This window comes from Copadichromis virginalis, linkage group LG16, assembly GCF_057382275.1.
Source record: "Copadichromis virginalis isolate Kocher_CV1m ecotype Utaka linkage group LG16, C_Virginalis_male_GT1.1, whole genome shotgun sequence".
In the NCBI taxonomy this organism is placed as follows: Eukaryota; Metazoa; Chordata; class Actinopteri; order Cichliformes; family Cichlidae; genus Copadichromis; species Copadichromis virginalis.
The window spans coordinates 30,195,205-30,209,801 of record NC_140633.1 but is presented as its reverse complement, the minus strand read 5'-3'; the positions used below and the strand labels follow the sequence as shown (position 1 = coordinate 30,209,801).

Sequence of the window (14,597 nt, the reverse complement as noted above, 5' to 3'; positions counted from 1 at the left end):
ATGGCAGGATCTCTTGTAGAGCCTTGGGCAGTTGTTTGTTGCTGTACCTCCTAAAGGCACAAAGACAAAGTTATTGAAGACACACAAACAAATCAAGATTGCATAACACACGCTGCAGGTACATGAATGGAATCTGCTCGCTTACCCACACCTCTACACCGCTGTTACAGTAAAACTAGTAATAATACATGATTGATTGCTTTGCCAATATTATCGGCTAATATTGGTCTATCACAGATAAAACCGTGTTGCCATACACGCTCAGGCCCACTTTATTAGGTACACCTTTTTTGTTGCATTTCAGATTTAAGATTTAGCAAGGTGCTGGAAACAGCTCTACTGTATTCGGAGCTGGTGTTTGTACAGTGAACCTATTACCACGTTTAAGAAAGCAGAAAACGACATTGAAGGACATGGTCAGCAAAAATACTCAGGTAGCCTCTGTTGTATGTGCCAAAACAATATCCCCAACACCAGTGCAACACCAGCCTGACCCACTGATACAAGGAAGCAGGGATCTATGCTCTCATATGGTTTTACGCCAAATTCTGAAATTACCATCCAACTGTTGGAGCATCTATTGACCCGTCAAACCAGGCAGTGTTTTTCAAATCTTCTGTTTTCCAGTGTTGATGAGCTTGTGCAAATGGCATCAGTTTCCTGTTTTTAACTAACAGGAGTGGGACCTGTTGTGGTCTTCTGCTGCTGTAGCATCAAGATTCTACGTGTTGTGCATTCAGAGATGCTCTTCTGCATACTTTGGTTATAACAAGTGGTTACAAGCTGGGGGATCAGCTTCCCAGCTCCCTCCGCCTGCATGTGGAAGGCAACATAGTGAAACCTGTGATGAAACTGTATAGGAAAAAGCATTTTTATGATCGTGTTGGATGAATGATGCTTATAGTAAAAAGTGCTCAGTTGCTCAGCGTGCTCAGTTAGAGCAGAAAAGCACTACATCAGTACCAGTGCATTTATTTGAGTTATTTTTGCTTTCTTAATAGCTTTAAGCTGTCCGGCCCTTGTCCGATATCAACCAGGTATCTTCATCCACAGATGATCACTGGATGTTTTCTCTGTTTTGGGCCTTTTTGTGCAAACCTTAGAGAAGCTTGTGTGGAAAGATTCCAGTAGATCAGCAGTTCCTGCAACACTTGAACAGGTATACCTAATAAAAAGACTGGTGAGTGTGTGTTTTCTGATATGTGGCCATTTTTATTGCAGAACATAATCAAAACAAAAACTGAGTTATTTGGAAATGGTGCAATCATGTAGTTTGTTGAACAGCTCAAAGCATCAAAGCAAATGTGCTGCAGCCTATCAGACATGGATGTAGCCACTGTGATGTCACTTTTTGGTTTGTGTTGTTGTCTTTTTGATGCATCAACATTAGCATTCTAGCCATTGCTACTTTGTTTTTGTTTTATTGGAGGCAGAAGTGTCCATAATTGGACGATAGCGTGGAAGTAACAGATAAATAGAATCTTGGACTTTCACTCACCAAAAATGAAGCACCAATTTCTTGGATGAGCTGTTAAGAATACATAATTAATCCACCCTTGTTGCCAGATAAGTGCATCAAAACACATTCAAAAAGGTTTGCAGACATCTAAAAATTTAATTCACCCAAACTGAAATGGGCTTGTAATAAACAATGCATAATTAATTCATGCTAATTCATATTAATTTTAGGCTAATTTCATTAAAGGCACAACAAGTTTGCAAGCAATTGTTGGCCACACCAGTAATAATACATCCAGCCGTAAAACTAAATGGATACTCATCAGTACAAAAAAAGTCACCCCTGCTGCATTTCTCATGAATTTCTCATGACTTTATATAATTCCTAAAAATGCCACAGATGGGCAGTGAGTGCTGCGTTGTGGTCCCACCTGAATAAATTCAGCACAAGTGAACCAGATCGTTTTGTTTCACCCGCGTCATTCCAGGTCTGCGTGTCGTTTCGGAGTCCTGAACGCTGCACAGATCACAAATTATGGAACGGAAACAGCGCAGCATTAATAACATCGCTCCAAAGAGACTTTTTTTTAAATCACAGACGTTAATTAATTCGCACGGATGCACGTAATGCACACAGCTACGCACGCACACTCAGACACACTCGTGTGATTCGGCCTGTGATGTCGTGTTGTGTCAGAGTGCGTTGATTATCACTTTCACACATGCTCTGGAAAGGTGGAGGGCAGGTTTGCTCTGATTTCCTCCTCCACATTATTCCGGCTCTGCCTCGGCTCTGCTGGAGATCCTTTTTGTATCTTTCTATTTCTGATCTGCCCTCTTTACCACTTCTATTGTCTGTGTTTCTGCCTGCCCCCATTTTATTCTCTCAATATTTATTTTTTTATTCAGAGTTTATTCATTATTAAATGCCACGTCTTTTTCATTTTACAGTATATGGTCTCTTCCACATTTTCCAGCTTCACACTGGTTCTGTGATATAAGCTTGTTTTCTACAACAGCGAGTTTGAGGATGTTTATTTGTTTCTACAACAAGCTGCAGAGGTGCACTGGGAACAAAGGCATTGGTCTCATGCCCAATGAGTGGCTTCAGGGTTGAATTTGAGTAAAAATGCTGTTGCAGGAGTGAGTTTTTAGGCCTTTAGAAAAAAATATAATTGTTTAGGAAAATGCAACTAATGACATTTCTCATCTCTTTTTTTTTTTGGTTTTCCAATTTGGGAACTGTTCTGCTGTAATTTGGTTACTTTATGGTCCGTGCATGGTGCTGTCTTTAGGTGCTACCTAATAACAACCAGTGTTTTCTTTTCTTGTTTGTGTTTGTTCTCTTTAGTCCTTTAGTCTTTGCCATGATGATCTTCTTTGTAGTGAAGAGAAACTGAGTATTAGAAACAATTAAACTGTCCACCGTAGCCACTGTCTGTGCTTGCCATGTGTGTTGGTTTTTTTTGTTTGGTTTTTTTTTTTTGGTGCTATGTCCTTGAAGAAGCTCTCAGCATTTGAGCACACAGTGCCACTGCCGTCAGGCTCTTTGATTAGCATCTCTGCATAATGGTTGATTTCCCACAGTTACCCTTTCTTCATTGAGCTACATAAATGTACACCAACATTTATGTAAATGGTATTTAAGATAAGATAAGATAAGATAACCTTTATTAGTCCCACACGTGGGAAATTTGTTTTGTCACAGCAGGAAGTGGACAGTGCAAAAGTTATGAGGCAAAAATTAGGATACAATAAGAATAAATACAGTACACAACTGTACAGAATAGAATAAAATAAAATACTATATACAGTAGAATAAAATAAAATAAATATACAATAAGATAAAAATAGAATACAAATACAAATACTATATACAACTGAGTAAAAATACAACGATGACAGAAAGGATTATTGCACTTAGTATTATTGCATATGTATGGATGTGTGTGCTTGATCAGTTAAAGTCTTTGTTGTGGAGTCTGACAGCAGTGGGGAGGAAAGACCTGCGAAATCTCTCCGTCCCACACCGTGGGTGCCGCAGTCTCCCACTGAAGGAGCTGCTCAGTGCTGTCACAGTCTGCTGCATGGGGTGGGAGATGTTGTCCAACAGGGATGACAGCTTAGCCGCCGTTCTCCTGTCACTCACCACCTCCACTGGGTCCAGAGGGCATCCTAGAACAGAGCTGGCCCTTCGGATCACCCTGTTCAGTCTCTTCCTGTCCCCAGCAGAGATGCTGCCGCCCCAGCAGACCACGCCATAAAAGATAGCAGAAGCCACAACAGAGTCATAGAATTTCTTCAGGAGTGGGCCCTCCACTCCAAACGACCTGAGTCTCCGCAGCAGGTACAGCCTGCTCTGCCCTTTCCTGTAGAGGGCGTCTGAGTTATGAGTCCAGTCCAGTCTATTGTTCAGATGAACACCAAGGTACCTGTAGCTGTCCACAGCCTCAATGTCCATACCTTGGATGTTCAGTGGTTGCAGTGGAGAATGCTTGTGCCTGCGGAAGTCTACCACCAGTTCCTTGGTTTTACTGGCGTTGATCTGGAGGTAGTTCAGCTGGCACCAGTCCACAAAGTCTTGGGTCAGACCTCTGTACTCCTTGTCGTCCCCATCAGTGATGAGGCCGACTATTGCAGAGTCATCAGAGAACTTCTGCAGGAAGCACTGGGTGGAATTGTGGGAGAAGTCTGCAGTGTAGATGGTGAAGAGGAACGGAGCCAGAACCGTTCCCTGTGGGGCCCCCGTACTGCAGACGACCCTGTCCGACACACAGCCCTGAGTCCTCACATACTGTGGTCGGTCGGTGAGGTAGTCCAGGATCCAGGTAGTGAGGTGATGGTCCACTCCAGAGTTCACCAGCTTGTCCTTTAGAACCGAGGGAAGAATGGTGTTGAAGGCACTGGAGAAATCAAAGAACATGATTCTCACAGTGCTTCCAGCGGTCTCCAGGTGAGCGAGGGAACGATGTAGGAGGTGAATGACGGCATCATCCGCTCCAATGCCAGGCTGGTAGGCAAACTGAAGTGGGTCCAGTGATGAGCTTATTAGGCGCCGAAGCTGAGCCAGGACCAACCGCTCCAGGGTCTTCATCAGGTGGGATGTCAGTCTGTTAAGACTGTTTATGCATGTTGTTTCTTTGTAGAGTGACACGGGGTGAAAGTGACATCACAAGTAGTGTCTCGTGTATGAATGAGTGTGTCTGTGTGTATACGGAGAATTTAACAGGAGAATAAAAAGGTAGAAACAGTATTACAGCCAGCAGCTTAGGAGCAAAAAGAGCGATGGTAACCATGGAGTCACTTTTAACGTTTCCTGAAACCATAAAACACAGAAATACTAAACCACAAATAAGAATGACTAAATAAAACTAACTAAATAAAATCCAAAGGTTAAGCAAAGAGAAAATTCATAAAGGGATCATTAAAAAATAGTCTTTTTATGGAGCTGCAGAAATACATCCAGTAGCAGCCGGCAGCAGAGACGTGTGTCTCTTTGTGGCCTCCAGTCTCAGCGGTGCCGACCTCCTGCGCAGAAAAGATGCAACCCGCAGTTAATTATCCCGACACCAGGTCCCGTATTTGGGTGATGAGGAGAAGATGGTATTCACAGGATTTCAGCAGAGGTTTAAACTCAGCTGTAATGTTGATCTAGTGCAGATCACCTTCCCTGTTTCCATCACTGCTCCATGGGACAACACGCACATCTTCCATGGCATTCCATGCCAAGTGACACAAAACTCTCAACCTTTCCATTTAGAATGTGCACTACAATGCTAGAAGTATTCCCTCATCTGCCTTTATGTGCATATGAACTTGAATGACATCCTATTCTTAATCCATAGGGTTTAATATGAGCTCTGCCCACTTTTTACAGCTTTAACAACTTCAAAAGCACAGAAACTATAAAACTGATAAAACAAATAAAAACACCACATAAAAAAAAAACCCAAACTTCCTCCAGAGACATGTGCAGCATTGCTGGGCTCTGCTTTGAGTGAGCATGTCCTGTTTCTGTTGTCATTTCTAAAATACGTCAGTGCATGAGTGTAAGGAGCCCAGGATTTCAGCAACAGTCTGCAAAGATCAGACAAGAAAACCTCAAAGGGGGAAGAAACGTTGCAATCTGTTTGTTTCCTGTTTTGACTTCTGTTCCTAATCCTGCAGTGAAGGCTTGTCTTTCCTGAGAAGATGCGCCTCTCGTTTAGGAGGCAACAGCAGTGAGTCATGAGTGCCTCAAGTAGAAATAGTTGTAGACGATAAGCGGCAACCTCATATGTGAGCTGTCTGCTGCTGCTGCTGTTTAAAATCGGACTTGGATCCAGATATATTTTTAAAAGGTTAATAAAAAGCTAAATAATAATCAGACAATGATCTTTAACTGGTTCTTAGATTAATTTTAGCCAACGCTTCCAAGGTTTCATCAAGTCTATTAAAAGCTTGATGTCCCAGCTGTCCATATTCTCTCTCTCTCTCTCTCTCTCTCTCTCTCTCTCTCTCTCTCTATATATATATATATATATATATATATATATATATATATATATATATATATATATATATATATATATACATACACACACATACAAAAAAAGCTAGAACTAACAAATGGCCTACTGTTGCATTAGGGGCTTTTACACATATAGCGGGTGAGAAAGGAATAAAGTACCATTGGAAATGTTAGAAGTTAACACATTTGACCTGTTCAGCTGGTATCTGTCCACTAATTACAAACCACTCTTTGCCCTGTGTGAACAGTGTTAACCGTGACTCAGTGCTTTCTCTATGATACAGGCTGTAAAGTGGGAAATAAAAACCCTGTGCTGCAAACAGAAGCCCACAAGGCTTCCAGTACCAAAGAATCCACAGATTCTACACGTTCATACTTGGATATCTCTTTTTGATATTACTGCTGTCTGCGCTGAGTCTGAAAGCAGTAGGGGCCTGACCTCCCCTCCCCCTCTCCTTCTTCATTTCATCCTTCCTCATTTCATCCTTCCTCCACCACCACCTCCTCCTCCTCCTTCTTTGCTTTTGCTTCTCTTTCTGCGATTGAAAGATAAAAAAAAAAATCTGAGGTATGTTAGTCATTTTCTGGCTGAGCGGCACCACACGACTGAGCCGTCATGATAAGGAGGGGTGTGTTGGAGCGACAGAGGGAGTTGAGTTTGCCTGGCAACAGGTGAAAAGACTGAGATAAGACTGTTGATATTTGAGTTTTCCCTCTCTGCTTTTACCGCCTCTCTCCTCATCGCCACCTGCCCCTGCCACCGCTCTCGTCGCCCTTTTCCCAGCTTTTGATGAGGCGTGGATCTCTTTGACCCCCGCAACTAATAAGTGAAGCAGTCACGCTCATAAAAAATGCATGAAGGTGATGTGCAATTAAAACCTGCCTTGAGTTTGATGTTGTTGACAGTAAAGCGTGAGTGACATGTGAGCATCACAGCTTCACTGGGCGAATCTCCTCTTCAAGGTGTTCGCGCTTTACTTTCCTACCATGTGTGTTTGTGTATTTGTCGTCTGTGTTTGTCTGCGAGGCGTGGGCTGTGGATTAGGTTCGCCTGATGTCAGAGGTTGACGTGGGCGTGTGAGTCATGAGTCGGGGGAGGAAGGTGGTGGCGCCTGGGTTGTCGGTTTGACGACATCCCCCTGCTGGAGCAGATGGTTTCGGCTGCCATGCCGGGGGGAGCGCAGTTAGAAGTAAAACAAGAGCTGCTAGTCGTCAGAAGGTGGCTGATTGTTGCTCTCCATATGGGCATGCTCAGTAACGAACAGATCCAGCAGAGGCAGCGAGAGGCAATGTAACTTGCTTCGTGGAGGATTTTCCACACCTAACAAGAAGAGGAGATGAATGCCTGTCACCATTTGGGACAATTGAATTTAAACATTTCCACTCCCACAAGTTTCCATAAATGGATCTTGACGCATCCCTCTTAGCATTGTTTGAATGTACGCCAGGCTTTGTGCGTGTGTGTGTGTGTGTGTGTGTGTGTGTTTGCTTCGGTGCCGGAAATGTCGCCCAGTACCAGCACGTTTGTTTAAACGCTGCAGCCATCACAGGCAAACACTCAATAATGTCTCTTTCCCCTTTCTCGTTCAATGAACCTGCATGTGGGAGGACATGTGTGTTAAATAGTATGAAATTCACTCTCTAAATCTTTATTTGGTATTTAGTTATTTCTTTACTGCAGGGGTCTCAAACTTAAATGACCTGTGGGCCACTGCTGGCACAATCATCTCATGTGAGGGCCACTTTAGTGTTCAAGTAGTATAAATAAAACTCAAACAAACAAGAAAACACCCACAAATCTTTCTGAAAATATTCCAGACACGTGGCAGCGCTTCTGCTATAATTTTGTTTGTATTTAACAAAATGAAAATGGCGACATAAGTGTACACATTACTTTTTGACTGCTTTTCTCTCACTGAACTAACACAGCCAATCCTTCAACATGTTTGTACTCTCTGCTCATATCGCCTTCATATTAAATAATGTTTTGCTTTTTAAAGAACTTATTTTAACATTGCACTCTACAACAAGCAAATCCTCCCTAACAAAAACGGTAACTTCAAGGGCCAAATTTCATTACATTTCTTCCTGTCAATACACAGGTAGGGGTGACGCGGGCTGCAAGTGGCCCCCAGGCCACGAGTTTGAGACCCCTGCTTTCGGGGTATGTGTTTAAATTTCAATTTTAAAGAGAAAGTACTGTAGCTATAGTTGCTACCATGCATTTTTTTTTCATTATGATTGAAATGACTGCACTACAGTGAATGTTTTAAATACATGTTATATATTTCTCCTCATCAGTGTTACTCAATCTTGTCTCAACTGTTTCTCGTTATTGTTTCTCTAATTCATCTAAAAGTTGGCATTAAGAGCAAACTATGCACAGAGGATTTGTTCAGTTAGTGTCGTCGGGTTTTTCATTAGTTTTTTATTTCCTTTTGATGTTGTCTTTTTATTTCAACTTACTTTCATTTAGTTTCTGGACTTCAGTTGCTTATATCAGTTTAGCTTTTCAGGGTTTTTTTTTTTATTAGTTTGAGTGTTAGTTGAAGTTTAAAGCAAAGACAAACACTTAACTACAAATGACAAACGTCCAAGTCGCTTTATTAGGTTCATCTGATTAACTGCTTTTTAACACAAATATTTTAACAGCCAATCACATGGCAGCAACTCATTGCATTTAGGTATGTAGGCGCGGTCAGGACGACCTCCTCGAATTGAACATCAGAATGGGGATAAAGAGGAGTTAAGTGACTTTGGCATCATTGTTGGTGCCAGTTGGGCTGTTGTGAGTGTTTCAGAAACTGCAGATCTGCTGGGATTTTCCCACACAGTCATCTCCAGGGTTTACAGAGATTGGTCCAAAAAAGAGAAAACATAAGTGTGCGCCAATTCTCTGGGTGAAAATGCCTTGTTGATGCCAGAGGTAAGAAAAGAATGACCAGAGTGCTTGAAGCTGATCAGAAAGCAGCAGCAACTCAAACAACCACTTGTTACAACAATAGTATGAAGAAGATCATCTCTGAACATGTTGAACCTTGAAGCAGATGGATTACAGCAGCGGAACATCCGATGCCACTCCTGTCGCCCAAGAACAGGAAACTCTCGTTACCAAAGATGGACAACAGAAGATCAGAAAAACATTGCCTGGTCTTATCAGCGGCGATTTCTGCTGCAACATTTAGATGGATGTTAAACTTGACTGTAACTATCTGTTGGAAGCTGCCATTTGTTTGGAAAGAGATGGACACACGGGGCAAATATCGTCATGCATTTTACATCAGAACAGAGGGAGTGAACATGAAGATCACCACCATTGAACCAAGCTTGGTTAACCTGATTTATGTGTTTAAATATTTGAATCCAGTTTTAGATTTTAAACAGTTTATGATCAGAATATTAGGCTCCGTGTAAACACAGCCTCTACTTTTAGATCTGAAGCTAAGTTTGTATTCATCACGAGGAACTTGATTTAAGCGGTTTAGAAAGGAAATAGACTCATAGGAGAAACTCATTTGCATATCTCTTCGTTTGTTGTATTGATTTAGTTCTTTTCCATCCTTTGTGAAAGTGTAGGAGTAGATATTTGATGATTTACTGTCTAGTTATTTGCCTCAGGGGCATATAATTCTACTTCTCAGTGCATTCAAATTAAAGAAGTTTTCCATCACTTAGCTCTGTACCTGTGTAATATCAGTGCCATTGATTTTCCTGATGTATATTATGTTTGAGCCAGGAATGTTTCACCTGATGAAATCAAAGCAGCGTCTTCCATGTTTAGTCATTGATTTGCATTACAGTGGTCTCACAGAGTGAAATGTGTTTTCCATTCCTGCAGTCACGAACTTATGAAATTTCTGCATCATCTCCCAGGAGGCTGATTAGATCATTTTACTAATCCACCTGCTATTAAAATAAGCACACCTACGGTTAGCACTTTTGACCAGTACAATATTGCAAAGTTGGACTTTGCAGGTAATGATTACTTGTTACCTGTTACTAGCTGCTTAGATGCATGACACAAATCAGGGTACAGTGATAAAAGGGATAAAAAGAGATTCTCCTTGGGGGAGGAGGGCAGGATTCATCCCAGAGTATGACCCAGTTTTAAAATGCCAAATATCTCCACTAGAGCTGGACGGGTTTGAAGGGGCTCCCTCGAGGCTGCGGCAGGGGAAGCTGGTGCACTGTGGAGGCAGCACGACTTGGGCTGTCAGTTACTGTAGCAGGCGGTGTGAGGGTGAGAGCAGGGCATGTTTTGATTAGACTGTGTGACAGACGCTGTTGCATAATAATGGGAGACTTTGCTTTAAACATAGCTACTTACACTGAACTCATATTAGAGAGGTAATCTTGCAGGATTCCTGTGAAAATAAAAAAGAAATGCTGTAGAAAATATGATAGGAATGATTAAAATACTTTATTTGAGAATATGAGCCACATTAGTTAAAGCAGAACATCAATTTAAAACAGCGTCTTTTAGTTTATTGGCAACATTTGTTGAGCCTATAGTTTGATTTTTGCTTGTAAAAGCACTGATTTTTTTTAAACGCGCTTTAAAAATTTTCACCTGAGCCATAGGAAAGTGTTTGTTTGGGTTTTTTTTTTGGCTTTTTCAACACTGTATCCCAGTTTCTCCACATTCATACAGTCTGTATTTACATGTAGATTAGTGGAAAGGCACAAAACTATCACACGTAGTTTTTTCCAGCTATTTTAATATTTTGCAACTTTATGATTCAATCAACTGTCGTACAGCTGGCAGGTTACTTTACGGAAATATTACACTAGTTAAAGACTTCACTGCAATTTTTTACACTTTGCAGATGTCGGTGGGCTGAATTAGGACCCTTTTTGCAGACACGCTGGCGAGGACACACAGTGAGCCTCACTGTATCACTGTTGACGTGCAGTCAGAGATTTGTACCAGAGCTCCACGGCAATCTTTCTCTTTATTTAACTTGTAGAAATCTTTCTGATTACGCAGCAGCACATCTGCATACTCTGCAGCGTTATGAGAAGTAGTGACTTTTATATTGATGTCAGGTGCTCTCCTTAGAGTGGACCTGTTGCCTATTGCTGTTATTTTCTATTTATTTTTTTAATGTATCTGTATAAGCGAGAGAGGTTTGTTCATTTAGATATTTTTTTTAAAAATATTTAAGAAAGCGTGGTTTTGCGGCCAAAAATACAGAGCATTCAAATTCTGTACTAACCGCTAACTGTATCTGTAGCCCCTCTGATAGTTTTATGTGGCATATTGCAAGAAGGCAAATGAAACTATAGAGCTTTGTTTCAGATTGAATCAAAGTCCTTCTAGAAGCAAGTCTTGCACCTTTACTTTTCTGACAATTTATTATCGTTTTGTTAATTATAATTTCAGTGATGTGAAACTGCATTAATAACTGCTTTAACAGTTTCCACACTTTGCCATAAAATACGTTTTGAAACCCTTTTCACCCCCTGGAAGCTCCTTTAGGAATTTCCTGTACATTATATTTCTGAGATCTTTGACTGCTGTGCCTCTATCTAACATTTTTGCTTCCATGTCTTGGGGTTTTTTTGCAGTTAATGATGTTTAGCTACTTTGCAGCGCTGCGTGATCTGAACAATACATCGTGGAACAGCATCAGAGGAAATAATATCACAAACCTGGTAATTTCTACAGGTTTCCACTGGCCGGCATGTAAAACCGTGGAAAAGACTCCCTTCTCCTTTTAATTTTCCAGATGTGGAAAACAGTGTTTCACATGTTTGGAGAACTGCAGAAGTGCATCATTTATAGCATGGAAAAGTACTGGCTGTAAGCAAGAGCCAAGTCTGTGTATAACTCCCATTTGGATACGTAACATTAATAATGCTCCTGTCTGACTCAGTGGGTAACAGTCTCACTCTGTACAGACTGTAAGTTCAGCAGGGTCAGGACTAAATGGTTATAAGTGTAGCTTTTAAGCTATTGTATGAAAGAAAAATAATCTAATACTAAGACTTGCTGCCTGATAGTATAAAATAAGTTTCCTCATTAACGGAAGCAGTTTTTGTGAGGTTTGTCACACAAAAGCAGCGACATTAAACGTCAAAACACTCTGACCCAAGAGTTTTAGTCTCACTTTTATTTGTAAAATACTCACATTGAAAAGTAATAGGCATTTTATTTTTTGTGTCACTGGCTTCACAGAGGCTCACAGCACTAACAAACACACAGTTTATTTAGTGCACATGCATCATGCTAGATTCAAAGCCCTTACAATAATCACAGTTCTTTGCACTCAAAACTCAAACATTTGGTTGTGAAGTTCGCTTTGTCCATCCAAATCGATCCGAATGAGCTGTGGCTGTCCCTTCAGGCTCCGGAGAGGCTAATAAACTGAGCACAAGCTATTAAACCAACTAAACACAGCACACAGGGGTGGGTTTAGCAGTGGACACACACGCACGCCAGCACACATACACACACGTGTGCACACACAGGCTGTAGTAAAAGCTGAATGGCACATCACGCAACACAAGCAGTTTTTAAAACCTTAATTCGACGCGCTCGTCTTCTGTGTGAAAGGACTCGCCGTCGACTTTCGCGTCACTTAAACTTTTGCATGATACCTAACCAGATGCAGTTAAAGATGCTATAAATGTCAAGATGATGTGGGTCATTTTGAGTTCTATAAATACAAAGCAGTGCAAACGGTGATGCTAAAATACCATTCTGCTCAGAACAATCACCCAAAAACGTATCCCGTGTGTGTGTAAGCCACTATTGTGCAGTAAACATTTAAAACCTGCCCTGTACGACAGACCTACCCACCAGTTCTTCTATCAATGACACATTACAGCTCGGCACATCTTACAACACTTTCAAACCAGTACCTCACAGGGTGGATATAGAAACAGGCTCTTTCCTTTCTCCCTCTATCTTCCCCCTCCCCGCCCCCTTCATCATCTTCATCCTACTTGACAAAATGCAGGGCCTCGGCCACCACCACAGAGCCTTTGCTGCTGTCAAGGCAGGTGACAAGCTTGAAGCCCGATCTCAGTGCTAGCATCACTGTCTCTAGTTTCAGACAGTCAAGTGTGCACAGGAATGTGCTGTCCTCCTTCAGAACGAGCCGCGAGCCAGGCTCCGACTTGATGAAGTGTCGGAACTGTATCACGTTGGATGACACCACAAATTCTTCCGGAAAGCCATCCAAGCGGCTCTTGGAGATCTGCACCAGCCGCCCTTTGACCTTATCGATGAAGGCGGGGTCACTGCAGTACACCTTGAGGCCCTGCGACCTCTCGTGGCTATCCGTCACCTCCAGGAAGGCGGGTTCCCGCAGTGCCGCCCTCTGAGTTTCCCACTCGACCACAGCCTCCACCAGTTCAGTCAGGCGGTAAAAATCGGCCTCTCGTCGCAGGAGCCCCGCCTCCCGGAAGTCATCGGGCAGCTGGAGCTCTCCTGTTCGGAGGTAGTTGAGCACATGGCGAAAAACCGGACCATCTCTGTCGATGAAGGGGTTGCCCATGGAGTCGGTGTGCTGGACCGCCTTCTTACCGTTGGCCACCTCCTCGAGAAACGAGCCCTGTTGTTTGGCAAGGGTGGTCCGGTGGGCCGTGTACAGGAACCCCCCTACGTTGAGGGTGATGGTGCCCGAGGAGGGCTTCTTGAAGCTCTTGCTGGGCTGCAGCAGGTCCGGGTTGATGTGCCTCAGTTCACTTTCCATCCTGCTGAGGTCCCATTCCATTCTCCAGACGCCCTCTCCAGCCTCGACCCAGCCTCGGAGCTGGTGTGTCTGCTCAGCTGTGCGCGTGTGTGTCTGTGTGTGCTCGGTACCAATCGAGTCAGTTTTTTTTTTCTTTCTCTTCCCCCCTCTCCTTTGGATCTGACTTTGTGGGTCGGTGCGGCAGCAGAGGAAATGAGAAGGTGTTGTCAGCTGTCTGTATAGTGAGAGCAAATGTGTCTGAGAGCGTGTGATGGTGGATGGGTGAGTGCTGCCTGGCAGAGGAGCGACAGTGAACTGGGAGCTGAAAACAGACTCGCTCTCTGTTCTGCTCCGTGTCCCTCCTCTCGCTGTCTCTCTCTCTCTCTCTCTCTGTCTCTTCTACTCTTTCTGTCTCTCTCTCTCTCTTTAAGAGTGGGTGGGCAGGCAGCGTCACATACAGGGAGGAGAGAGAGGGAGTATGTGAGCAAACATCAGAGGAGTACAGACTCCAGAAGCTCGCTCTTTTTCTTTCTTTCACTCTGTCTTTAATTATCTTGGATAAAAAAGGTGCAAAGCTCAGCTCTAGCTGTTAGTTAACACACACATACACACACATGCACGCAAGCCATGCTTTCACCAGATGGAGGGGGGAGGGTTGCTTCCATAATTTTTGTGGTGTGAAATTGTCTCAGCGTGTGTGAGTCTGAATATGAAACTCCTTTTTGCAGCCAGATCCATCTGTTTTACCACACAGCGCTTCATGTGAACTGGAATCTGTCTGAAATCTCCGGTCATGACGGGGAGGAGGCGGCTGGCCTCGTTTCATGTAAATTTATGTGACTCTCCTGCTTTCCTTCTTGCGAGGTAACAGGCGGGCCCTCTGTCTTAGCAAATTGTTTATTGATCGTGCCCATGTGTGTGGTGTGTGTGTGTGTGTGTGTGCGCTCGCT

General features: G+C 42.8%; 2 protein-coding genes across 2 annotated transcripts in view; one reads left to right on the top strand and one right to left on the bottom strand.

The window, feature by feature from the left end:
* Positions 1–14,597, top strand: part of LOC146691054 (general transcription factor IIF subunit 2-like) — a 64,944-nt gene that overhangs the window by 21,959 nt on the left and 28,388 nt on the right. The window lies entirely within an intron of this gene.
* On the bottom strand, positions 12,064–14,026 carry kctd4 (potassium channel tetramerization domain containing 4). The gene has a single exon (XM_085434358.1). It carries the CDS (start codon positions 13,687–13,689, stop codon positions 12,913–12,915), a length of 777 nt encoding a protein of 258 aa, XP_085290484.1. The 5' UTR covers positions 13,690–14,026; the 3' UTR covers positions 12,064–12,912.